Source organism: Thalia democratica, chromosome 3 (genome assembly GCF_965202585.1).
Source record: "Thalia democratica chromosome 3, ktThaDemo2.hap1.1, whole genome shotgun sequence".
Lineage (NCBI taxonomy): Eukaryota > Metazoa > Chordata > Thaliacea > Salpida > Salpidae > Thalia > Thalia democratica.
In genome coordinates, this window is record NC_139167.1 from 76,538,593 (window position 1) to 76,556,972 (window position 18,380).

Here is an 18,380-nt window from a genome sequence, read left to right on the forward strand (position 1 = left end):
CCTTTAGATAAATAAAGTTATAAAGTTTTTTATCTGAAGCTGAAATTTTTTTTAGTATTTTGATATAGTAAAAAACACAGTTGATATGAATTTTATAACTAAAAATGATTTATGTTATATTTTTAAATATCGTAAACGAAACTTTTTTTTTCATTGTTTATTAATAATTTGTATTTGTTACTACATTATAACAACTAATTTTAAAGTACTTAATTTAATAAATAAGAACGCGTATCTGTGTAAACTTAAATTCACAGTTATATAAAACCTGATTATATACTTGCTTTTAGGAAAGTATAAATAAAGATCAATCTGATTTGTATATATGTTCAGTCAGAATTTATTTTTTTTTTGTAATTTATATCCTTATATCTTTTCCACCTTACCCGAACGTATATAGAAAAAAAAAACAATTCTTAATGATTAAAATTTAAAACAACGTGTAAAACTTTTTTTTTGATTACTCAGCAAATAAAGAAATCAGACATACTTTAAAATAAGAATACTTTAGTTTTAAGTATCTCAAAACTTTTCTTGGTTGTGTGTTGTTCTTCGTGATTTTTTTGTCTTTATCAAAATCGTTTTAAATAAAAAAGTTTTTTTTATTTAACAAAAAAATCTACAAATTTATTAGTATTCGTTGTATTGCCTAAAGTACTTTCAAATTTTTTCTTCAGTAGGCAATTAGAACTGATTAGTTCAAAATTTTCTTGCATATTTATAATATTATAACTTTTATAACTAGTAAAAAACATTTAGTAGGTATGTAATTACTATGTTTTGCTAATAAAATATATTATTGATAGTTTTTTAATAACATCCAACGTATTCTATAGATTGAAATTCACGAATACTTAACAACCGCTGCTTTTGTTGGATAAAAGTGTTTAACAGACTAAGGCTATTGTTAATTAGTCGTAACTAAAAGTATTAATAAATTTACCATTTTAATATCATTTGACAAGGTAAACATTTTTTCCCACTGTAACCGAGTAATATGCAGAATAGTTAACTTGGATATTTGTTATTAAAGTTGAATTAACTCTAAAAAATATTTAAAAACGATAATTTTTTCTTAATAAAAGTTTTTTAAACGAGAAAGCAATTTAATGTATATTAAACCATTTGATAATATCTTACCGCGGCTTTTATGTTATTTTATTATTTTGTTTATTATTATACGTTTTGCTATTTAATATTTTGATAAACATAATTTTAATGAACCACTGATAAACATAATTCAACAACTGAATAAAAGAATATTTAAAATTTTCAAAAAAGTTTGTTAGAGCCTATTAAATTTTATCAACTTGTATATATTTCAAAACACATTTACAAAACTAAAAATTAAGGTTTAGAAAAACATAAAAAGCTATAACCCAAAAGCAAAATATAATTAACCAATTTCAAAACTATAACTTATAATATTTAAAAGTGAAAGTTGTTTTTGTTTATGATTCTGTTATAAAATAAAACATGAGAATTTTAAGCATAACGGTATTAATGATAAAAAAATGGAATTTTTATTGATAAAATGCGTTTTACTGCTTCATACTACAATTAATTATGGTAAAATGTAATAACTTTTGACAAGTATAAACAAACTTTACATGTTCGATAACTTACGACGTAAAACTATAGTAAGTTTCAACTTAATGCACCAATTTTTGTTTTTTTCTTCGTTTTTTGTTTCATACACTTTACAAATTTGTTACACTGTAACTGATTTTATCTATACATGATATGGATAATACTTTTTAAAGTTTTAAACTGTTTACCTAAAATTTTATAGGTAAATTTACATTTTGAAAAAACTGACTTTAAAAAAAAACACTGTTTGCTAACTTTAGATAACGTTATAATGGTTTTTGTCTAGCTAAAAAAATTTAATACAAATAAGTTTCTTTTCTTGATTTGAAAATTAAAACTTTGTAAGTCTTATCCAAACTTATTTTTAAAAGAAGTTTATTTATATAATTTTGTAAACATTATCTAAAAAATTTATAAACTATACTCTAAATCATATCCATCAAATCAAACGCTAGTTTCAAAAGTTTGATTTTCAAAAAGCAATCATATTAAACTTTTGTTTTATAAATAATTGATAAATTATTTTGGGTTTTAAATTTCTACAATATATTACAATTATTGCTAAATACTAACAGTTAAATTATTTTCTAAAATGATTTTAAATAAAAATAAAAAACATTTGAGATTAAAACTTTAACTTTAAACATAAAGTAAAATAAATATTTTATTATGTATAATTTTAGATACTATTATGAAAAATTATCTTATTTTATTTGAAAATTCTTGTTGAGAAAAATATTTAATGTTTTAATGTTTAATAGTTTCATTTTCATTGAGTTTTTTGTTTAAGAGTTTTAATTTTGACTGTAAAGTTTTTTTTTCTTTCACTTTTTAGCTCATTATAATTTGAGAAAGTTGGGTATGCAACTCGATGACCGAAAAGTCTTTTTGTGTATCAAGGTCCTTGATTAAAAAATAATTCTATTCTAAAAAGTTTTCTAAGTACAAGATTTAAATTTTCAAAATCAAAATTACTTTAGTTCGTTCAATACAATCATTATTTAAAAAGTTTACTGTTTAGTAACAAAAAGTTTGAATTATAAATTTCTTAAACCAAACTTGTTCCTTCAAATATAAATTAAAGAATGTGTTTAGACCTATGTAATTAAGATTTTATCTACAAAAAGTAACCACCAGTTTTCTTTAATAATTATTTAACTAAAACTTATGCCGTGAACATATGTAACACTTCTCAGATTTTAATGGTTTAATTTATTCTAAGAATACTTAATTCTCAAATCTGAATAAAAACGTTTAATCATAATTATTTAATCGATTATTTTTTTTGTTATAAAATATAAACTTTTTTTAGCCAGGTGTTTACCATTGTTTTCAGAAAATAAAGATCAGTCTTTTGTTAAGGCTGTTTATTTATGACAACAGTGAAATAAGCTTATGTTTAATTTGATTAATATTGGTCCATCCAAATTGATAAAAAGTTTCTTTTGCGGCATCTAAAGTCTTTATTATATTTTGTTCTTTTTTTTGCTGTATAAATTTCCAATGTAACCGTTAATCAATATAAATTCTAAACTACACTATATATATTAATACATTTTTTTTAAAATTATAGTGTAAGCTATGTGTGGGTAGATAATATTTTTTTACTGATTCACACGCTAGTAAAAAACGTCGTAAATAATTAACATAAACCTTTATATAACAGTTTTATAAAATTTACATAGTGAATAATAGCTGTTTATGTTCTAAGCATTAACAATTATTTTATTTGTCAATCCTGTTTTAACACACAATTAGTTATAACTTAATAGTAGAAAAGTTGTGAAATATTTTGTTTATGATAAGAACTGGATTTTATACGTTGTCAAAAATTAAAAAGTATAAAACGGATATTTTTAATTAACTACATAAAGTTAAACGGAATAAAATAAGTACATGTTAAATGATAAAGTTGTTCTCAATAGTAAAATATCAACATTAGTTTAGTAGACCAATTTTGTACTTAACTGTAAAAGTTTTTTATAAAGTCTATAAGTGGGGTAAACTATTAAACAGTAAGGTTTTTCTGAGAAACTTGGTAGACTACGTATAAAAACTTTACTACGTAAAATTTCAACCCGAAGAAATCACTTATTTTCGTTCCTGATACTAAAAGCAAAATGTATTACAACATGTGTTTTATTTTTACATTAAATGTTTAATCTAAATATAAAAGTCAAAAAAGAAACTTTATTGTGTTAAGGTATTGTTATAAAAGAAAACCTTAAAATTAATTGATACAAAAATAATTTAGAACTATAATTTTTTTCAACATTTGTTTTAAATTTAGTCAAACAGCACGGAATTTAATTTCAAAGCCACTTGTTTTTTATTATAAAAACAAAATCAAAAACCTCGTGAAAAATTTTATAAAAGTAAAAAAAAAAGGCTATAAAGTGAAAATCATTGTAAAATAAATAAAACATATCATCTTTTACTTTAATTATTACTACATTAATGATAACAAAATGTTAATTAACGGAATTAGTGCTTTGTAGCATAAATTTGTTTTTTACTTATACAAAATCATTAATGGAACATTTGTGTATATTACAAATTATATAGTACATAACTGAAAAAATTAATTTACCACATAAATAAACTTTTCAAGTACAAAAACTGCTGATAGAAAAAGTCTCTAAAAATTGAAAAGTTAATAATGATAATATACTTAAAATTTGTGGTTTATAAATTTTCACACTTAATTAATGGCGACACTCCTAAATTCTAAAATAGCAGTAACACCAGTTATCTATTTTTATCTACAAAAACATGTTTCTTATCAAAACAAAGACAACAATTGTATACTTTTAAGGATATAAAAGTTGTTTTGCACAAATTATTACCAATATTAAGCCTAATTTAAGAAATGATGTAGGCGGTTATTAGTTTGACTACTTTTGCTAAAAATGCTTCATTAAAATAACTGTTTTTATAACTAAAATTGTAACCAGTTCATATCTATTTTAAACTGAAAGTTATCATTTAACAATTTTATTGAAACTTTTAAATTAAAACTCGCTTTAATAACGGTTAAGTTGTTTTTTTGGTTTTACTCAATTACTGCTACTTTGTCATAGGTTTGTGCTCGGTTTAACAATAAAAAATAAAAACCAAATTCTAATTTTTATTACTTTGCGTACATGATTGACAGTAAATAATTAAATTATATATTATAATCGTTTAAAACTTTCTTTTCTTGATTAAGAAGTTTTATAAACTTCAAAAATACTCTACTAAACTTACTTTTTACACAACTAAAACTTTAAAAGCTTTTGTACAAAATAATCTTAACTATGAACATAAGCTTAATATAAAAAAAAAAATGTATAATTATTAATTACTTTATACTCGTAACTTATTATCTCATTAAACTGGCTTGTTTTACTTTATTTTACGAAATTCTAAAGTAAAGTCAAATAATTTATTATTAATTTGAATTCATTAGTGTTGTCAGTTGAGATAAATGACTTTATGTTTATAATAAATCAAAACTTTACATTAATGTTACTTTATTTTAGTAAATTTAATTTCGTTTATCAAAATTTAGTGTACGTTTTAAAAATAACCTATCGCAAACTTAAACACTTTTCTAACAAAAATTAATAAAAAAGACATTGATATACTTCATATAAAGTTTAAAAAAAACTTATACTAGATAACAATTGAAGGTTAAGTTTATTAAACAAAATATTTTTGATAAATTTGTTGCTACATACGTTATAATCAGTTAAAATATTAAAAATTTTCGCAACAATCTTATAGCTATGTCTGTGAAATTTTTTTTATAGTAATTAATAACTAGATTGAAGATTTATAAAAATTTATGAAACTTCTGAACACAAATTTAAAGTAGTACCTATAAAATCATCTAAACGACTTAAACTCAAACAAGCAGTAACAAAGCAAGTATATATAAATGTTAAGTAAAAAATATGCTACCACAGTTCAAAATTTTTGCTATTTTTTGTAATGTAGGGTTACTTTGTTCTTCTATAAATATTTTGTCTAGTTTTTAGCTTCAGTGTTATGTAGTTCATTTTTTCTAGTTAAGAATGCGCGAAATCTATATAAAGGATAAAGTAAGCAAATATGAACAAACGGAATGACTAAAAATGTTCCACAAAACGAACATGTTACTGCTGTAACTGTGTCATTCTTCCAGTCTAAAACTTTATAGACAGGCGGGTAGAATTTAGTCAGACACAAAGTTAAAAGAATGTAAAGAAATGAAAGTAATACGGGTTGATAACAGTGCAATATTCTTATGGGTATTTTGGTGACAAATAATTCGATGATAGACATGAAACAGCAAGTAAGATGGACGTGAATTGTGACACTAAATAGAACAGTTTGTTTGTTAACAAGGTCACTTGCTTGTCCTATCCAATAAAGAATACAAATTACAATACTGCTAGTTGCTGATATATTCAGTAAAATCCATCTTGCTTGGCTAGCTTTGTTTAGAGTGTTTTTTTCATCTGTAAATGTTTCAAAATTTACAAAACCTATAACTATTTCACAAAACAAATAACTTAAAAATCTAAATAATAGAATATAAAACAAAAAAAAAAGCTTGTACATTACACATTTTAGAAAGGAATAACTTAAACTATCATCTAAAATGTCACCCTTTGAATATTTATTAAGTTTGTAAAATTTCGCTAAATTATTTTTATTCATACTTAGACAATTGGTGCTAAGTAGACCTAAAAAATCTGTCAGCATTTGTTTTTTTTTAATCATTTATGTAAATACATACATTACAATATGATAGAAAAAACTCGTCTTCAAACTGTTTCAATGCTTAACACATATTTTAACGACAAAAAAAAGTTTGAAAAATACTTATTATGACGTATAATATAATTTTGAATAAATTTTAGTAGCCTATTTTAAAAACATTTTATGGAAACATGTTACATAAGTTTATTCAAATGTGTTTGATATGTCAAAATAAGTATTTAGTAACTTAAAAAAAAATTACCAAAAAAGCTTGATTATTGTTCTTAAGATATGGTTTAACCAATTAAAAAGTTCTTAATTATTTATAGACTACTCATTTTGTTTAAATATTATTTATTTGTCCTTAAATAAAATCTAACTTTTTTTCTGTATATATAAGTTTAAAATAAGTATACAGAAAAACGAAAAGTGATTATGTACTTTAACTGGATAAAGTTTTTTAAAACTAAATACATTCTTTTAGCTAACTGTAAAGATCATAATTTATGTTTTATTCTTTTTTATTAACTTGATAAAAATAATAATTTTAAAGGTTATTGTTATCTCTCTCTATTTAAAAAGTGTATAAACTTCTTTGTATAAAAAATGATTAAGTTTAAATAAATGTTGAAAAAAATTATTTGTTTTGTTTTGAACTATTTCGACTTTAGATTAAAAACGACACGCTTAATATAAAATAAACGTTGTTCAGTATTCTATTGTCAACTAATTATAAACTTTTATGATTTATTGCAAAAATAATAAACTGTGGACAAAAAAATTACATAAGAATACAAATAATGTTAGTAATAAAACATAAAAGTTTTTAAGGTAGCGACATTTAAGGTAGCAACATTTAACATTTGATTTTTTAAAGTAGCGACGTCTCCGGAAAACAAATGTATATATAATAAACAAACTATAAAAATGTCAAAACTAATCAAGAAATGTAGTATTGCGGTAATTTATTTTGTACTTTTTCATTAGCTTAAAGTGTACGTTGTTTTTAGCACACCTTTAAAAAATTGATTTTGTAAAACATAATAAAAAACAATTTTTGATGTTAAAGTTTAAATTTCTAACTTGTAAGTCTAGTTATAAAAACACTGTAATAAAAAAAGTTATATGTTGATTTTTTTTATATAAGTACAAATTACTAAAAAAACTAAATAAAATAAATAAATTAACATATTTTTAAGTATATATCAATTGTATAGCTTAGTATACCAATTAAAAAACGTTTTAGTGCATCTATCAATTTAAACGAGAATATTTTGTAAGTTTAGAGAGATTTTTGATCAACTTACTTTCTCTTGCCAGTTCTAAACTGGAACTTTTGTGGTTTGTAAAGTTTTCCTTGAAAGCGGTTACAAAACTGAAACCTGCGTTTTAATAAAATGAAATAAAAACACGGATTAATTTTATAAAGTGCATTCTACTTAGAGGTTTGCGGTAAAAAGCTAAAACTTATAAATACTTTTCTTATATAAAGGTTTGTGCTTGTCAAGAAAAAGTCATTATTAGAAGTCAATAGCTTTGCATATTTTATTCAGAAATAAACAGAGGTTTTTAGTCAAAAAGAACTTATTTAACTTATAAGTTGTTCCTAATTAAAAATTATTTCACCTTAAGTTAGACGGAGAGTTAGAATTTACGTTAAAACGAAATAAAGTAAATACTAATAGAAAAAAGAAAAATTATCGAAAAGTATTGGCCGATTTTTTAAACTTATTTTTTTGCTTATTTTAGAATAAAAAAAACAACTTACAGAAGTATACACACTGTAGAATTTCAACCCAGTTGCTTATGTACATAAAGTAATATTTATCTTCATTTGTCACAACATCTACCATCAACCAAGTTACTGAATATAACATCATAAAACTTCTGTAGCAAATATAAATCCACTGTTTATCCGACCACTGCAATTAAATTTTTTTTTACATATTGTATTATCACTTTTAGCAACAAACAATAAATTTTGGGCTAAGTCTGTTTTGAAAAATTGCAATAATCTAAAACAGTTCTACTCTATTATAGAAAATATTATAGAAGAAAACAAGTTTAAAAAATAATCAGCTAACAGTGTGATTGTAATACTATAGTATTGCTTAGAAAAATTAGTATTATATAACTTTAAACAAGTTTATAAATTTGTTTAAAAAAATACAACAGTGTTTACTATTCGTCTCAAATACATAACACAAAACTAACATGAAAAATATAAGCGACTAAACAAACAGTACCTTATTTAACATTTACTTATACATTTTATATTTGGTAGTTTTATACCATAAGATTTTCTTTTAAGTAAAGTTTGAAAATACCAATGTAAATACTACCTGTAATCTTGTGAAATCGTCTTTTTTTACCGCATAATTTGTTGAAAAACACTTCAGCTGAAATTCTTGACGAAATTGCAATGTTTGTTGATCGTTCATATTTTAATTAAACTCAAGCAGTGCTTAATCATATGATCTGACAGTCATTTGCAAAATTATTGGTTTTTCTGACACTTTATTGTTCTTTACTTCTAATCATTCAATAAATAACTAAACTTATTATAGAAAAATTTTTGTTAAAAAAAACAGTGTTTTAGATAAAAAATAAATTTTTATAAATTAAGTTTTATGTTTGTTTTTTATATTTTTGAGCATTCGTTTGACTAAGCTTTTATTTAAAACGTATCAAATGAAAATTAACTTGCATATTTTCGCTCGAAAAAAATTCTAAACTGTTTCACTTTTTCTTAAGCATCGAACAGACTTTATTGATTTTTGTAAATATTACTTTTTACATTCACTTTTAATTAAAAAACTTACAGGAAATTCTTGTTTAAATTTGTGGTTAGAAAAACCACCTACTTTTAAATACTAAATCAAACGCATAGTACAATTTAAGTTGTAATGGTTTTTTAATTGTTAAACTGTGGTTTAATTTATAAAACAAAACTTTTTTAGATTTAAAAACATAATTTAAGGTTAATTTCTTCAGAACTTTGGTTTTTAACAAGCATCTATATATTTATAGGCTTAATACTTAACATGTGACGTGTTTTACACATTAGAAAAGTCAATTGTGCTTTCGGTTTTTTATTGTCGCCAAAAATATTAGTTTATTTCTACTGAAAAAAGTTTAAACAACATAAGCATTTGTAAAATCTAGAAACTATCTGTAAAATACATTAATTGTTACAAACTTAAAATATTGAAACAACTCAAATATCTTATTTTAAAATTTTACAGGTATATTGTTAAAATTCTATATTATATATCAAATTTTTTCAACATTTAAATTAAAAAGTTTTATGTACCAATAAGACTGTTTAAAGGTTTTAATTTTTCTCCAAAACAAACTAAGTTTTAAAGTATACTAAAGTATGAAACTAGGTTAAAAATAAACTCTAGAAATATAAGTATGGTTATTTATATTTTTTTATAATATTCAACGAATAAATACTTTAAATACCTCATTTAACAAACTAGAAGTTTATAAAACTGATTCGCTACTTTTACAAACGTTAAGCTGCAAATAATGTTCATAAACAACTTTAGAAGTTCTCTCAAAATTAGCTTATTAGAGAAAAAAAATTCTACCAGAGAAAACATTAAGTAATACTTGTACTACTAAGCATAACTTTAGAAAGTATTATTTGTATTAAAGTGAACCCAACTTTTTTATATGTGGTTTTGTTTTTTCTACAAACAAAAATAAAATATTTACTTTAGTTTATTAAACTAATTGTCAATTATCAGCAGTTATCGAACAGAAATTTCATCTATACTAATTAGTACAAAAAACAAAAAAAAATGATTCATGAACTTTGTTTATAAATTATCAAAAAGTTTTTATCAGGTTCTGTTTTAAACTAATATACAATATTAAAATGTGCTTATCAATGTGCTAAACGATTCATACAAACGTTGTTGTTTTTTTCCTTTAAAAAAAGATTCAAAGTTTATTTTATTAAATATGTTCTATAACAGAGTTTACATTTAAAAGTTTATTAAAAGTTATATGTATGATTTATTTGTAACATTGTCATACTGTATGTTTAAAATAATAAATTGATTACTTGTTTAATATACATTTAACAAAAATATATTAGCGATTCAAGCAGCCTTATACAAACGACTTAACAGTTATATAAGATAAAAGATACAACAATTATTAGCCATTTAATTTTTTTATATATAATAACATTTACTTTAGTTTGTAAATAAAAACCATCTTTAAGCTGTAAAATAAAAGAACTGTTTAGCTCAGTCTAGCTTTCATATAAAGCATAATTGTATTACAATAACTTATGTCTACAATTTAAGCTCAAGTACTAAATTTCTTTAAAGTACTCAATGCTTTGATGTTTGTGTTCGCAACTTGTGATAAATTCGTGTAAACATTATTTACAAAGAACAATAACAAACAACACTTTTTATGAAAAAAGTTATCAACTATATAAGAAGAAATCACATGCGTTTTATTGAGTACATTTTACAACTCTTTTATACTTTAAACATTTTTTGAAACTTTAGAAGCTGTTTATAGGAGTTAATATCGTGCTTTTTGCCTCATTATTTTTTTGTTCGTGTATTAGATATAAGCTCTTGAAACATAACGTAAGAAGTCAACATAAATGTATATTATTTTATAAACTATGAAAGCAATAAGAGACTATGTTAAAATAATATAGACCAGAAAATATTCTATTTAAATCTGCCTGTTTAGTTTTATAAGAATGCCAACAAAACCTTCAAAATAAACGAAGTCAATAGAGATATTAACTAGGAAAGGTTAATGACATAAGAACAAAGGAATACTTCACATTAATTTTATTTTATTATTTATGGTGAGAAACACCACTTACTCTTTAGTAATTAATCAAACACATTATAAAGTTTTAGTTTTAATGCTTTTTTGATTGCTAAACTGTGGTTGAATTTTAAAATTAAAAAGTTTAAAAAATTTAAAAACATAATTTAAGGTTAATTTTTTCAGAACTTTGGGTTTTACTAATCTTTTAATTTTTATAGATTTAAAACATAACATGTTATGTTGTTTAAACATTAAAATAAGTCAATGATGCTTTCGCTTTTTGTTGTTACACGAAAAATATTTGTTTATTTCTACTAAAAAACAGTTTAAACAATATAAAATGTGTATAAATATTCAAAATTATCAGGCTAAATAATTTTATATAAACAAACTTAAACTTTTAAAAATCGTTTTAGGTATATTGTTAAAACTTTATATTTATACGTTAAATTGTTTTTACATTTAAACTAAAAGGTGTTTATGTACTAAATAAAACTGTTTTAGTGTTTTAATTTTTCTTCAAAACAAATTAAGTTTTAAATTAGACTAAAGTTTGAAATTAGTTTAAAAATAAACTCCAGAAATATAAGTATGCTTATTTTTTCATATTTTTTTATAATATGCAAGCAATAAACACTTTAAATACTTCTTTTAACAAACTAAAAGTTTATAAAACTAATTAGCTACTTCTACAAACGTTGAGCTGTAACTAATGCTTATAAAAAACTTTAGAGGTTCTCTCGAAATTAGCTTAAGAGAGAAAAAGAAAATTCTACAAGCGAAAATATTAAAGAAAACTTGTACTACTAAACAAAACTGTAAAATATACTATTTGTATCAAATAGATTTATTTTTTTGATTTATTTTACGATGAATAAAATAATTATTTAATGTTAAGTGTATTAAACTAATTGCTAATTATCAGCTGTTGTCAAAAAAAATTACACCTTTAGTAATTAACTCAAATAACCAAAAAAATAGACACATGAACTTAGTTCACGATTTCTTAATTTTTTTTTTATCAGGTCCTGTTTAAACAAACATTTGATATTAAAACTTGCTTTATAATGTACTAAACAATTTAAACAAACGTTACTTGCTTTTTTTCTTAAAGAAAAAATATTCATAGTTTATTTAACAAAATAAACTATCTAATGTACATTTTTTCTCAATAACACTAAAACTTTATCTAAAAATTAAATATCAATTTTATTTGCCACATTATTATAGCATATGTAAAACCACATAAAATGATTAGTAGTTATTTGCTCATGGTACTTTGATTTGAAAAAAAAATATTTCAGCGATACAAGCAGCTTCATACAAACAAAATAACTAACATTTTAAGATAAAGTCATATAACATTTTATAGCAAACATTGAGTTAAAAAAAATTATAATATTTAAATTAATTTGTAATTAAAACCATTTTTAGCTGTAAAATATACGATTTACTACATTAGATTAGTCTAACTTTAATATAAAGCATAATTTTAAAGTTATATTTTTGTATAAACAGATCAACATTTGTTGTTAGAATTTTATGAATTAGACAGTGCTTTGATACTTTGGTTAACAACTTGTGATATATCCGTGTAAACATTTCTTACAAAGAACAATAACATACAACAGTTTTCGAGAAAAATTTATCAACTATATATAGATGAAATCACATGGGTTTTATTGAATTTTTTTTAAATTATTTTATACTTTAAGCATCTTTTGAAATCTAGCAGCTATTTGAAGAAGATTGTGTTTTTTTTTTTGAAGTTTTTTGTCCTATTATTTTTTGTTCGTGTATTAGGTTTTAGCTTTTAAAACATAACGCAATAAATCAAAAAAGTAGACATTATTTATTATTTTATAAACTTTCAACGCAATAAAAAAAATGTTATGTAATATATGCCAGAAAAGCTATTCTTACTAAATTTGGCTAGCTGCTTTTATAAAAATGCCAACCCCTTGTTTAAAACGTAAAATAATTTGAAGCCAACAAAAATATAAATCAGCAAAGGTTAATGAAGTAAGAACAAAGGAATACTTCACATCAACTTTCATTTTTAAAGTTTAACTACTTTGTAAATAAGTCGTTAGCTGAGATTTTGAACAAAGTTGTAAAAACTAATGAATTTAAATGCATACTTTTTACCAAACTTTTTGTTAAAAACCCTTCTGCTGAAGTTGTTGACGAGTTTATAAGTTTAGACAAATATTCAACGTTTTTTTGTTTCATGTATACACTTATTTTGCTTCACAACCTATTCTAATAAAATTAGAGCTTTGTTTGTTTTTAATTATCCTAAAACCTTTATATAAACACCATTTTGGTTTTTAAAAGTATTCTAATAACTTTTATAAAGCACTTATTTTACATTAAAAAAGCATTTCTTATAGAACAACTAAAATGGCAAAACAAAGAACACTAAAAATATTAAACACTTCAACGTTTTAGTCAATACAAAATAATTTTTGAGAAAGTTTTAATTAGAAAAATATATAAGTTTAAATACTTAGAAATTTATTTTTAAGGATTATTTCGTAAATTTAGAGTTTAGTAGACAAAACTAAAACTAGTTTTAAATAACTTTAATTGTTAGTTTGCAAACTAGTTTTAAATTGTGGTTTTTTTTTAAATACTCATACATAATGTTTAAGAACTTTTGGTTACCAATAGTTTTAAAAGTTTTGTTAACGTAATAAAAAACTTATTGTTTAACATAATATGTATAAAATATTATCACTGATATATGTTTTCGAGCAGTTCAAAATTACTTTGTATGTGTTTTATCCAAAATTTTTAAATAATGAAAAGCCGTACGAAAAATATTTGTTTTTAAACATTAAAAAGTAGAGCTACAACAAACTTTAAAGTTAAAGTTCGTTTAAATATTTATTTTTTACTGTCAAGTTTGTATAAAAGCATTAATAAATCGGAGCTTAAAAGGTTAGTAATGTAAGATGATAAAACTACTTATACTATGTTTTACTTTTTTTTGTTAGTCTTATGTTAGAGATAGACTACAGTTGCAATTTAGATTAATTGATTTATCTTTTATTTTTGTATTTAACTATCATAAAAACTTATTATCTGTTTATAATTTAACTAAAGTTAAATGAGTATACCAAATACTTATACGAAAGTGTAACTATAATTTATATCTTTGAAAAAGTTTTTAAAAGTTCTACCTTAAATTTAGCTGTCTAAAAAAACAATTACCAAAAAAAAAGGCAAAAATATGAAATAGGATAGAGTTAACGTATCAATACATGATTTGTATTAGTTTATAACTCAAACTATTTTTAAACTACTTTAAAAGTTTGTCAAAAATAAGCGTAAAACTTGCAAAAAATTTATCTAGTTTAAGTTTTATTATTAAAATAATTGTTTACATTACTAACATAAACTAAATCTTTTTGTAAATAGAAATGAGTGAAAACTTTTAAACTTATAAGTTCTGCTATCGAACTACTTTTTTTTTGGTTTAATATGAGATGCATTTTACTTAGCATATAGTTGTTAAAACGTGAGTTATTTTTGTCATTGTACAATGCATTTTTATTAATAAACATTTAATTATTATACTTATTTGTTTTCACTTTTTCTCCTAATAATTTTAATTTAAAAACGAATACCACGTTAAGTTTTAGAGCTTATATCAGTATATGTACTCAAAAAGAACTAAACACTTTAAAAAATTAAAGTTTAATAGTTTTCTTGTTTGACTGTTATTTACATTATATAGTGAAATATTATATTTGTAATGTTCAAATACTTAAAAATAAAGCTAGAACTAAACTAAAACTTAAAGCTTAACAAAATAAAATTTTACAAATTAAAAATTTTTTAATTAGTATATTTAAAATCACTTAAAAAAAAACTTAATTAGGAAACAATTTTCAAAAACAAATCTATTGATATCAAGTACAGCTTGTTATAAAAACAAAACCTCATATTTTTTTAAAATGTAGGATTGAAAATGTCTTCTAAAATAAATAAAATTTTGTTATATTTCAAATAAGAGTTCTCTAATTTCTATTCTAAATTGAAACAATAAAATATTCAAACTAATGAAGTAATAAAACAAGACTGAAAAAAAAATAATCAACATAAACTTGTTCTATTATTCTATAGCTTTTAAAATGTCAATTAAAGTTAATCAAAAACCTATTTAAAAGTACAGCAAAATTTAATAGAGCTATTCTATCAACTATGCGAACGTATCGTTATATCTAATGCGCGCATTTTTTATGGTTATATCTCAATTTTAGCTTTTCAGAAAAAAAGGAAAAAGGTTTAGTTAAAAAAAAAGTGTTTGTTTAGAAAAAGCTTTTATGGTTTACGATTGACTCTTAGCTATAAGAAATTTGGTTATTTGTTTAAATCCTACTAATACCTGAAATTGGTAAAGCTTGTAACACCAATGTTAAAACAAAAACTAAAACAATTTTACACAATCTGCTGCACTAAACTAGTAAACAAAAGTAAAACCAGTAAGTAGAATAGTAGAATATAACTAGTAAAACTTTAGCAGTCAACAAACAAAACTTACATTTTCGATCTATGAATCTAAATGATTGAAATTTTTCAAACTTCATGAGTTCTACTCACGTTCAAACTTTTACAAAGTTTATATAAAGCTTAATATTAAAAAAGTTATAAAATATTTTAAACCTGTTTTTAAACTATTTTAACAGTTTATTTACACTTATTTTTAAGTGCAATGTAACAAAAACCGTATTCTGTTTTGTATAAACACTTTTATTTATAAAGTAAGAAGCTTATACATTTTCTTTGCTATAACAATAAAAAGCTTATCGTAAACAAAATTTATTACGTTTGATTCATGCGTATTTGTGGAAAAATTTAAAAAATAAATTGTTTTATTACATTAGAAATTTTATTTTCTATGTAGTTTATATTTTTAATAAATTTTTAAATAAGTAAAAAAAATGGTAATTATGGTAATGTTAATACAAAAAAAACGATAAAGTTACACTATTGAAGTTACGCTTTTCTGTACTTTTAACGAAAATGAGTGTAGTAATATGTACGTTTTGTTTAGATTTTTGAGTTACAAGTTAAAAACTGCAAACAAGTTTAAAAAAAGATTTTACATAAAACTTACACTCAAAACTTTAAGAGGTAAATTGTAGTATATAAATTGTTCTTTTAAAAATTGATGAACTAATTTTTATATCGTTGATGTAGAAAAAAAGACTTCAAGTAAGTTATAAAACTAATTAGGTATCTAAACAACTATTACTAAAAGTAGCCATTATTTTTAGATACTGTACTTTAATAAATGTATATACTTCAAGATGTCATCAAATTTGTTAATTTTTTATCAAGAAATAATTACTTACATAGATTTAACAAAAGTTTATTTTGTACAACTCGTAAAAAAAATAATTTATCTTTAAATTAAAATTAAACTGTTTAAGAACAACAATGGACAAGAGTTTTCAATAAGTACAAAGCAACTAAATATAAAATAATATGGTTTAATTAAATGAATTTTTACCTGTTTTATTTAATGATTTTTATAAAAGCCAATAAAAGAATGTATAAACCAAAAGCTTAAAAATATGTTTAACTTTTATAAACATTGTTATTTTTTTAATCTTTAAAAGGTCTTAATATTTATTTGCAAACTTGAATTTAAAACACAATTTTTTTGTTGTTTTAAAGTTTAAAAAATCATGTTGTGGTAATTAAAAACTAGATAAAAGCAACATTAAAAGCATTCTAAAATAATTTAAAACATAAGAATAAACGATTTTGTTTCTTAAAAACCAAGTGCTATATTAATTTTTTATATTGAAACTTTCAAAAAGAAATCTATAATAATTATCAGTATTAAGTTCTTATAATTGATTTACAAATCTGATGACGATTAGTTTCTTAAATTACGGTACAACTCATATTTTTTTATAAACAAAATAATTAACAGAATGTAAGCTGTTTAGTATTTTACTAAACTGAAAACTAACTTTTTCATATGTAGTTAGTAGTGATTTATTTATAGAAATATAATTAAGATTTATCGTAATTTTGTCTTTACATTAAGAGCCTGTTTAAGTACAAGTTTTATGCAAAATATTTTTCATTTATTTTATTTTAATTAAATATAAGGTAAAGAGAAAACTTATTAACCTACCACAGCTATATTTTCGAATAAATACTTCTAAACGTATTATAAAATTTCACATATGTATTTTTTTTGTATGAGCATCTTGTGACTTAACATTGTTATGCAAATTAAATAAGTTAAATAAAACCAAAAAAAAACTTCAGCAATATAAAATATTTTATTAAAATACGTTTTGACTAAATATAGAAGGGGTCACATGGTTTTATATAAAAAATTTCATAACTTTTTAATTTAGAGCTTTGAAATTAAATTTTTTTATGAATTTTTAAAATACTTTTATATGAAGTTTATAAGTAAAGTATATAAAATTTTGTGTTGAAAGTATAAAAAAATTTTTGTTTAGTTTCTTTCAGGAACTTAATATAAATCATAAATTGTATTTAAAAAATAACATATTAAAAAAAATTGTTAATGTTAATGTAAATTGTTTTTATAAAAAGTAGTTACTTTTTCTATAAAACAATCAACTAAAAAGTACTTTAAATCAATACATAGAAATCATAACTGTTTTATTACATACTTATTTGTTTAAAATTTTTTTTACACTTGGTTTTAAATATATTTATAAATATGAAATGGCTCCTGTAAGAAGGTAGCAATAAGATTCTTTCAACAGCTTATCAACTGTAGTTGAACTTTAACTTTATCAAAATATAAATCACATTAAAACATATGGTTCAAAGAGAATAAAATAAAACTGTTTTGATTTAAATTATAAACTAATGTGGTTTAGTTACAGTGTTGTCGCTTTTTAGCTGTAAAACAATTGCATTGAAACAATAATTTCAACCTTTTTTTAGGACAGAATTCAAATATTTTTAAAGATACTATATAATGCCAGAAGTGTTAAAAAAATTATATAATGCAAACACCTGATGCTTTAAAAAATATGTTTCATTTATTAAAATCTAAGTAATTTTTATTAAACAAAATTCTAAAAGTTTAATGTTAAACTGTGGTTTAACGTTCGCTACTTTAGTGTATTTTGTAAAAGAAATTTACTTGTTTTATACATTTAAATGATAAAACTCTGAATTATTGTTTTCTGCAATATAAATACAATAATTATTTTTTTTTTAATTCTTTTAAGATTTTTAAAAAG

The 18,380-nt window shown here is 21.8% G+C and overlaps 1 protein-coding gene across 1 annotated transcript; it reads right to left on the reverse strand.

Annotated features, from left to right (window-relative positions):
- Positions 1-5,639: 5,639 nt before the first annotated feature.
- On the reverse strand, positions 5,640-8,795 carry LOC145832554 (uncharacterized). Its single transcript, XM_082939869.1, has 5 exons — positions 8,658-8,795; positions 8,084-8,237; positions 7,623-7,697; positions 5,901-6,071; positions 5,640-5,656 (listed from the first exon to the last, which is right to left on the reverse strand). Exons 1-5 carry the CDS (start codon positions 8,754-8,756, stop codon positions 5,640-5,642), a joined length of 516 nt encoding a protein of 171 aa, XP_082795995.1. The 5' UTR covers positions 8,757-8,795.
- Between the last annotated feature and the right edge of the window lie 9,585 nt (positions 8,796-18,380).

Coding starts and splice junctions, on each gene's coding strand:
- LOC145832554 (XM_082939869.1), bottom strand. CDS start 8,756: ATGAACGATCAACAAACATTGCAATTTCGTCAAGAATTTCAGCTGAAG. Junction 8,238..8,657: donor ACGATTTCACAAGATTACAG/GTAGTATTTACA, acceptor ATTTAATTGCAG/TGGTCGGATAAACAGTGGAT. Junction 6,072..7,622: donor TTTAGAACTGGCAAGAGAAA/GTAAGTTGATCA, acceptor AAACATTTACAG/ATGAAAAAAACACTCTAAAC.